Here is a 9914-nt window from a genome sequence, read left to right on the forward strand (position 1 = left end):
ATATTAGATAGATTCCGGCCTCTGTGTATGGTTATTGGTGCTCTGCAGCCTGGGTCCTGACAGTTTGACTCCGCCACCTTAAGCACCAATTAACCTAGGCCAGAATGTCTACTGGAACCGGGGCAGAAGCCCAACCACTCAGCTATACCATCGCCAAGGATGAAGTGGACAGAATCCGTGATATGCTCCATACGCAGGAGGGAGAAATACGGGGTTTGAAGGAACGCGGAACCCGTCTCCCTGCCCTGGCGTTACCAACCAAGTTTTCTGGAGAAGCTTCCAAGGTTCAAGTTTTCCGTCGCCAATGCCAGGCATATCTAGAAGCCCATCATGCCGAGTTTCCCCAAGAAGACATCAAGGTGGCATGGATCTACAGTCTCCTAGACGGGCCAGCGGCCAACTGGGCGGTGGCGCTATTTGATGAAGCCTCTCCACACCTAAGTTCCGCGCAAAACTTCCTGAATCACCTTAAGGCAACTTGGGGAATCGAGGACAATTTAGAGGCGGCCGGCCACAAACTCCGGCGCCTTTTCCAAGGGGACAGGCCTTTGTCCCAGTACATAGCCGAGTTCCGAGTGCTGGCCCAAAACACCGGCTGGAATGACGTAGCCCTCAGGGGACAGTTTCGGGAGGGTCTCAACATCGAGATGTTGGAAGAAATCTCCAAGGTGGATCCTCCAAACTCTCTTGAGAGACTTATTGACCAATGTTTACGAGCCGAAGTCATGCTTGCCAACAGAAAACAGTGGCTCCGAGGCCAGAGTGGAAGAGCAGGAGTAAAACCTCCCGCTCCCGTCGGCATCCAACCACGTCCAATATGGAGACCCCTGCCACCAGCCCCATACCCCAGAGGAAGCGAGGAGGAGCCGATGCAGTTGGGCAATGTGCGCCCCAGATTAGATGTTGCCGAGAAGGCCCGCCGCCAACGTTTAAACCTCTGTTGGTACTGCGGAAACGGGGGCCACTTTGCCAGAGAGTGTCCAGCCAAAAGAAAGCCCGCCACCCGTTTGGCGGCGGCGTCCTCCGTGGAGACGGAGACGGCCGAGGCGGCAGGCGCAAAGCCGGCGGGGGAAGCCAGCGACCGGGCGTAGAGAGGCTCGCCAACCCGGTCAGAAACCCCACTCAAGAGCTGCCAACCGGGGTCCTATTTCTCCTAGTGGTCACCTTGTGGTCAGCGAAAAAAGGACCCGTCATGATCCATGCCATGATAGATTCAGGAGCAACAAACAATTTCATCGATAGAGAGTATGCCAACTCTCTGGGATTACAATATCACGATTTCAAGAACGCCCGGGTTGTACAAGCCATAGATGGCCGCCCCCTAAAGACAGGTCCAGTAAGCCAATGGTCTGAACCCACCAGAATGTGGATAAGGGAACACATGGAAGAGATTTCCTTCTTTGTGACCGAGGTTCCTCACTTCCCTGTGATTTTGGGAATTCCATGGCTGACACTCCACGACCCAAACATCTCCTGGACCAACAGAGAACTGCAGTTTGCTTCTAAATATTGCCAAAACCATTGTCTTGTAGCCAAGGTCTGCCATGCCACAGACGCTGAACCTATCATCACCTTGCCCAAGAAATACTCGGACTTTTGGGATGTTTTCAATGAAAAGGAAGCCGAGAAACTACCCCCGCATAGGCCCTATGATTGTGCCATTGACTTGGTGGAGGGGGCCCCGATTCCGCGAGGACACCTCTACTCCCTGACTGAACCAGAGCAAGAAGCTCTCAGGGAGTTCATAGAGTCAAACCTCCGCAAGGGGTTCATCAGACCCTCTCAATCCCCAGCCGCTTCCCCAGTGATGTTTGTGAAAAAGAAGTCAGGGGACCTACGCTTGGTTGTGGACTATAGTGTAATGAACAATATCACTAAGCGGAACCGCTATCCCCTGCCTTTGATCTCGGACCTATTAGACCGGCTTCGAGGGGCCAAGGTCTACACCAAGCTGGATCTTCGGGGGGCTTACAATCTAGTTCGCATCAGGGAGGGGGACGAGTGGAAAACCGCCTTCCAGACTAAATTCGGATTATTCGAGTCCCTGGTCATGAATTACGGTTTATGTGGAGCTCCCGTAACGTTCCAGCATTTTGTCAATGATATCTTTCTGGATTATCTAGATCGGTTCTTGATCATCTACTTGGACGATTTTTTGGTGTTTTCTAGATCACAATCAGAACATGAGAACCACGTCAGAATGGTGTTACAACGATTGCGGGATCATGGACTATATGCCAAGTTGGAAAAATGCGCTTTTGATCTACAAGAGGTAGATTTCCTGGGATACCGTGTCTCGCCACTAGGGCTCTCCATGGACCCGGCAAAGGTTTCAGCAGTATTGGAATGGCGGGCGCCACCCAACAAGAAAGAGGTGCAGCGTTTCTTGGGGTTCGCGAACTACTACCGCAAGTTCATTCCAGACTTTGCCCGCTGGTCTGACCCAATCACCAGCTGCATCCGTGGAAAACAGCCCTTCCGCTGGACGGAGCAAGCAGAGGAAGGGTTCCAGCAACTAAAGAAGTTATTCACATCCCAGCCAATTCTACAGCACCCTGATCCTAAAACCCCTTTTGTTGTGCAGGCTGACGCCTCCGATGTGGCAATCGGGGCTGTACTCATGCAACCAGTGGGAGAACATCTTCACCCTTGTGCCTTTTACTCCTGTCAACTAACAGCCCCAGAGAGAAATTACACTATTTGGGAAAAGGAACTTTTGGCCATAAAGGCAGCCTTTGAAAATTGGAGACATTGGTTAGAAGGGGCCAAATTTCCCATTGAGGTTCATACTGACCATCGTAATTTAGAACATCTAAGAACTGCCCGCAAGTTAAATCAAAGGCAGCAGCGCTGGGCTTTGTTTTTTGAGCGTTTTGACTTCCAGATCCATTATGTAACCCCTGCTCAGACCAAGCAAGCAGATGCTCTTTCACGGAAACCAGAGTATGCTGCAGGGCGCAGAGAAACCTTCGAATCTCAATTGCTACAGCCTGAAAACTTTGCCACGCTCACAGTGGGAAACACCAAATCCACTGCAGTTGAACCAACTCCCTCTACTCCAGGACCCCTTTGTGCTCAAGAAATTAGAGCCAGTCAACAAGCAGACGCCTGGGCTCAAGATCAAATTCGCCAAGGACTACGTTTCCCTTTCTCACTTAAGGACGGGTTATTATGCTACAGAAATCATGTCTACATTCCCCCAGGACCAGGCAGGGAAAAGGCACTTCGCCTGTGCCATGACTGCAAGCCAGCAGGGCATTTTGGACTATTTAAAACCATGCATTTGATCCTACGAGACTTTTGGTGGCCCAAAATCCGCAAGGATGTAGAGAAATATGTCAATACCTGCCCAGTATGTCAGCGTTCCAAGACAAGAAGAGAGAAACCCTCAGGACTATTGCATCCCCTTCCTACTCCATCTCGTCCATGGGAGATAATTTCCGCGGATTTTATCACTGATCTACCACCCTCCCTTGGATTCACCACGATCCTAGTGGTGGAGGACCTTTTTACCAAGTTGGCCCATTTCATTCCCTGCGATGGCCTCCCCACGGCCAAAGAGACTGCAGATTTATTTCTTCAGCATGTTTTCAGACTACATGGATTGCCCAAGAGTTTAGTCACAGACCGTGGATCTCAATTCACCTCTCGTTTCTGGAAGGCACTACAAAAACTATTGGGCATAGACTCTCATTTATCTTCAGCTCACCATCCCCAAACGGATGGGCAAACTGAGCGCACCAATGCCACTTTGGAACAATACCTTCGCTGTTATGTAAACTACCAGCAGGACAACTGGGCTTCCCTGTTACCTCTGTCAGAGTTTGCCTACAACAACGGTGTCCAGGCTTCAACCAAAGAAACCCCGTTCTTTGCAAACTACGGCTTCCACCCACGTTTCTTTCCTCCTGTCATTGAAACTTCGGAAGTCCCTGCAGCGGAGGACTGGCTGCAGGAACTCACAGCGGTGCAACAACTATTGCTCCAGCAACTGGACCAAGCCAAGGAGGACTATAAACGCCACGCTGACCATCATCGCCAGCCGGGCCCCGAAATCAAGGTAGGAGATCGGGTTCTTCTGTCCACTCGCTTTTTGCCCTCCCACCGTCCCTGCTGGAAGCTAGATGCCCGTTTCATTGGTCCCTATCCAGTGGTGGCGCAACTTAACCCCGTGACTTTCAAACTCCAACTTCCGCGCTCTATGCACATTCATCCAGTGTTTCATCGCTCCCTGCTCCTTCCGGCGGATGGTGTGCGCCCTGATGCAGACCGGCCGGCCCCCACTCCTGTTTTGGTGGATGGGGAGGAGGAATTCGAGGTTCAGGACATTTTGGAGTCTCGCTTCCACCGCCGCCGCCTTCAATATCTCATTGACTGGGTGGGTTTTGGGCCCGAAGAACGCTCTTGGGAAGACGCTTTCACAGTCCATGCCCCCGACCTAGTCCGCCGCTTCCATCAGGCCTACCCCACCAAGCTGCGACCCCGCGACTCGAGGAGAGAGGCCATGTTTGAGGGGGGCCTTGAGGGCGGGGATAGTGTGATGTCTCATGGGCCATGTAGTCCTGTTCCTAGTATTATTGTGACAGATGAAGAGGAAAACTTGGATTTCCCACCGTTTCAGCCAGAATTGGAGCCCTTGCACCTGCAGGATATTTGCCCTCCAGAAGACAGCCAAACAAGCCTTGAGCAGAAATCTCCCCCATTTTCTCGCCGGGATTATTATAATCAACAAAGAGGCGCTCGCGAGGCGACTCACCGGAGCGCCAGGATAGCTGCCAGACAATTAGCTGATTAAGTCTGTTTCCCTTGGGAAACTTTAAGGAGTCAAGCATCTGGACACAGAATGGCTTTCGTTTCTTGTTCCCCAGAGAAAGTGTTCTTTGGCGGGAAAACAAGATCCTATTTAGGTGTTTGCTCTCGAAGGAACCCTTGCGGAGTCAATTCGTCAGCTCGTGGAGTGAGATCGTGTGTAGACTTCGTACTCCAGTTCCCAGCTCCTGAATCAAGTTCCCAGCCCTGCCTTGTTCCACGGATTTCTATGGACTCAGTTCTTGTTCCACGTTTGCCTTGTTTCAAGTTGGACCTTGCCAAGTCTCAAGTCTTGCTTTGCCTTGCGTTTTAAACCACGGACCCTGCTTCTCGGATTCCAGCCTTGTTTTCCTTTCCTTCGGATTTACCTTAAGCCTCAAAGACTATGGACAGTTCCCCACACTATTGCTTGCCAAATAGTGTGTGTTTCGGTGAAGTGGACTTTAATATCATATATTGGACATTGTTTTCCTGGACTATATTTGACCTTTCCTGAAAGGTCTACTTCTGAACTATATTCTACACTTGTTTTTATTGACTTTATATATTTCTTTAATAAAGATATTAGATAGATTCCGGCCTCTGTGTATGGTTATTGGTGCTCTGCAGCCTGGGTCCTGACAGAACTAGAGTGCGTGTGGCGATCAGAGTATAACGAGTCAGACCGAACACGGCTAGGCTCCTATCTTAGGGCATATGCCGCGGCAATCAAAGCCGCAAGGAGAGTCCACCTTGCGGCCAACATTGCGTCCGCACAGATCTGTCCGGCGATGCTGTTCCGTGTCATCAGAGGGTTGTTAACTCTCACCAATCAAGGTGGGAGCCCTGATAACTCGGCAGCCCACTGTGAAGCATTTGCTCGGTTCTTTGCGGACAAAGTCACTCTGATCCGTTCCGACTTTGACACCATGTTAACGGCAGTTTCTGAGGATGTATTGAGTGCACTTGCTTGTCCAGTTTTGTTGGATTCATTTCAATTGGTTGAGCTCGAGGATGTGGACAAGATCCTTGGAGAGGCGAGACCGACCACATGCATCCTGGACCCCTGCCCATCCTGGCTGGTGAGAGAAGCCAGAGGGGGTTTGGCCGAGTGGGTGTAGGTGGTGGTGAATGCCTCTCTTTGGGAGGGCAAGTTTCCAGCGAGCCTAAAAATGGCTGTGATCAAGCCGCTGTTGAAAAAGCCATCACTGGATCCCACTCAATTTGGAAACTTTTGGCCTATTTCCAATTTCCCCTATTTGGGCAAGGTCTTGGAACATGTGGTTGCCTCGCAGCTTCAGGGATTCTTGGTTGACACTGATTTTCTGGATCCGGCACAGTCTGGCTTCAGGCCGGGGCATGGTACCAAGACAGCCTTGGTCGCCTTAGTCGATGATCTTCACCGGGAGCTGGACAGGGGGAGTGTGTCCCTGCTGGTTCTGCTGGACCTCTCAGCGGCCTTCAATACCATCAATCACAGTATCCTTCTGGGACGCCTCGCGGAAATGGGACTTGGAGGTACTGTTTTGCAGTGGCTCCACTCATTCCTGGAGGGTCGTTCCCAGATGGTGTCACTGGGGGATGCCTGCTCGGCCCCACAACCGTTGACTTGTGGGGTCCCGCAGGGCTCTGTATTGTCTCCCATGTTGTTTAACATCTACATGAAGCCGCTGGGAGAGATCATCAGGTGTTTTGGGGTCCGGTGTCATTTGTACGCAGATGATGTCCAGCTCTGTCACTCCTTCCCACCTGTCACTAAGGAGGCTGTTCAGGTCCTGAACCGGTGCTTGGCCGCTGTGTCAGACTGGATGAGGGCCAACAAATTGAAATTGAATCCAGACAAGACGGAGGTCCTCCTGGTCAGTTGGAAGGCCGATCAGGGTACTGGGTTACAGCCTGTGCTGGATGGGGTCACACTCCCCCTGAAGACACAGGTTCGCAGTCTGGGGGTGATCCTAGACTCATCGTTGAGCCTGGAACCCCATGTCTCAGTGGTGGCTAGGGGAGCCTTTGCACAGTTAAAACTCGTGCGCCAGCTGCGACCGTACCTTGGGAAGCTGGATTTGGCCACGGTGGTCCACGCTCTCGTTACATCCCGTTTAGACTACTGCAACGCACTCTATGTGGGGCTGCCTTTGAAGACTGTTCAGAAGCTTCAATTAGTCCAATGGGAGGCTGCCAGGATAATAACTGGAGTGGCATTCAGGGAGCGTACTACTCCTCTGTTACGCCAGCTCCACTGGCTGCCGATTAGCTACTGAGCACAATTCAAGGTGCTGGCTTTAGCCTATAAAGCTCTAAACAGTTCTGGCCCAGCTTATCTGTCCGAACATGTCTCCCACTACGACCAATCTCGAAGCTTAAGATCATCAGATGAGGCCCTGCTCACGGTCCCGTCAGCTGTCGATGCAGGGCGCCTGGGCAAGGCCACGCCCCTGTTGCGGCTGCTGGTTTGTGGGCCCTGTAGTCCCCTTGCGCCTCTCTGAAGGCGAGTGCATGAGCGACCATTGGGTGTGTGTATGTGTGGTGAGCGTGTGCCAGTTCATGTCCGGTGCATGCGATTTTTGCGGTTTTTGGGCTGCTTTGGGGCCGGATTTGGTTCCAGATGTTAGGTTTCATGGTAGGAACTTAGTGGCAAGGCCGCTGGGTTCCATTGGCAAGTTTCGTGGTTCTGGGATGTGTGGTTTTGTTGTTTAGCTCATGGTCCCTATTTCATTACCCTTTTATATATATAGATAGTGTACATAATGCTTTGCAGAGAACAAGAGAACAGATCCCTGACACATCAATATGTGCATATTTAGTGGCACTGTCCAAAGATTAAAGAAAAGAAAAAATAGGACGCTCAGACAAGTAGGACCACTAGTAGGCTAATGTCTAACTATCTCATGGGCAATTTATCTGTTCTGTAACACAATTCTGTACAACGTAATATAAATCCTAGGTTATTTTCATCAGCAAGTTTAGACACACCTGGTTACAAGTAATTGAAAAAAATAGTATTTACTTATAGCTGTAGGACTGCATACATTAAATTATGGGGGAAACAAAGTGTGTCAAATATTGTATGATCCTTTAATATTACCCCCCATAACATCAGGAATTGCATGTTGAGTCCTAGACTAGCTTGTATTAATTCTATTTCCAAACAGTTTTACAGCTTGGTTTTTCTATGGGATAACGGTTACTGGTCTCCTGTATTTAAAGATTAAGAAACCAGAAATGCCCAGATCTTATAAGGTGAGTATTTTTAAAATGCACAGTTTTCCTCATTGTATAGAAAACCGGTTAAAATTATTTTTCCCATGTGTTTGCCCACTCACCCTTTTCTCTCTCAACCTTCACCATCAAGCATGTGGTAAACAAGTGTCCTTCAATGAGACACTTTATCCATCCTAATACTATGTAAAACTTTTTTTCCTTTCACCTAAAGAAGCTGAACCTGTGTGTTATTATGCACAAGTTGTGAGTAAACTTTTTTTTATTACCTTTTACTTAAGTTTGGTTCTTTTATGGACTAGACTCGGTCTTGGAGGAGGAAGTGGATTGTCTTTCTGTTTCGGCTTCATCTTGGGTCCCTTCTACACTGCCATATAAAATCCAGATTATCTGCTTTGAGCTGGATTATCTGGCAATGTAGACTCATATAATCCAGTTCAAAGCAGATAATCTGGATTATCTACTTTGATCATCTAGATTATATATCATTGTAGAAGGGGCCTTAGTGGGCCATAGGCTTTGCTACCAAAGAGATTAATCAAATTTCATACTTTAAACCCAACATAATCATGTATATTCTTCCAACAGGTACCAATCATCATACCTGTCATCTTTCTGTTGTCATCTGCATACCTGGTGCTGGCGCCCATCATTGACCAACCCCAGATGGAATTCCTCTATGTCATCCTATTCATTCTCAGTGGTGCCATCTTTTATTTCCCCTTGGTTCGCTACAAGTACCATCCTGCCTGCTTACAAAGATTGACTTTGCACCTGCAACTGCTCCTGGATGTTGTCCCGACGGAAAAGAACATGGACTAATGTAATCTTCATTCAATTGCTTGTAGAGAACCAGAACCATCCATTATCTTCACATGTTAAGGGGTGTAAGATTTCATTAAATTTCTTCTCAAGGGAAGCAATAGATGCCTTTATCATTTTTTCCTGCTGCAATAAAGTCTTTAAAATTTGATTTTTACAAGACTACTCATAATTAAGGGGTTTTATTACATGAAATTCACAAGTGTTTGTTTTGCATGAAAGCAACACTATCTTTGGGGAGAAAACAGCATTTTCTGTGCAGAAAATAAGACTGCTGAATGGAAAAATGATTCTCTGTGCAGAAAATTGTTTCCTATACAAAACAGCAAAGAACTTTGTACATGAAACCTTCTGAAGACTCTCTCCATCTAATCTAAATAATGTGTCTATAGCAGGAATGACAAACCTTTAACTTTCTAGGCTTCATCTCTCACCTCTAACCTCATGCCTATTTGGAAAGGATTTATGGGATCTGAAGTCCAAAACCTCTGGAGGGACAAATTACCCCCTCTGCCAGTCTATAGGAAAAACTACATCTTACATGTTTTTAACTTGTTGTTTTGTAAACTGCTTTGTGCCGCACTCTGGTTAAAGGTGGCAAATAAATACAGTACATACAATATGAGCAGTCTGGTGGCTTGAGGATTCTGGGAGCTTTAATCTGAAAACTAAAATGTCTATATTCTAGTTTCACATATGTAGACACCAATATATAAATCAACAAATAAAAAATTTGGCGATTTTCTAAAGGCAACACCTTTATATTTTTCTGTTGAGGAAGATGGAAAGTTACCATCATAACTTGAACACTTTGGAAATTTGTATATAGCAGAATCTTTAACATGCCATGTTCATTAAAAAAAAATCCAGAAAGGAATGGCTGCTTGTATCACAACCAGACAGACTTCCCACTTCATATGCCAATTTTGTTAATAAATGCCTGATGCTCTCATCAAAATAATACTATAAGGCTATAACACGATCTAGGCTTTCTCTGGGAATAAAAATGGATCTCCATGAGTACATATGAATAGGACTGAGCTGTATGACACATTTTTGACACCCTTGAAAAGCTGTTCTTAAAA

The 9914-nt window shown here is 47.9% G+C and overlaps 1 protein-coding gene across 2 annotated transcripts in view; it reads left to right on the forward strand.

Moving 5' to 3' along the window:
* Window positions 1-8980, forward strand: part of LOC100558251 (b(0,+)-type amino acid transporter 1) — a 28037-nt gene extending 19057 nt beyond the window's left edge. Inside the window, exons 5-6 of one of the 2 annotated variants that reach the window (XM_003215460.4) lie at window positions 7941-8028; window positions 8596-8980. In XM_003215460.4, coding sequence (XP_003215508.2) covers window positions 7941-8028; window positions 8596-8829 — 322 coding nt within the window. In that variant the 3' untranslated portion in view covers window positions 8830-8980. The remainder of the gene's footprint in view (window positions 1-7940; window positions 8029-8595) is intronic. The other variant, XM_062984150.1, reaches the window with a different exon arrangement.
* Window positions 8981-9914: the final 934 nt, after the last annotated feature.

This window comes from Anolis carolinensis, chromosome 1, assembly GCF_035594765.1.
Source record: "Anolis carolinensis isolate JA03-04 chromosome 1, rAnoCar3.1.pri, whole genome shotgun sequence".
Classification (NCBI taxonomy): Eukaryota; Metazoa; Chordata; class Lepidosauria; order Squamata; family Dactyloidae; genus Anolis; species Anolis carolinensis.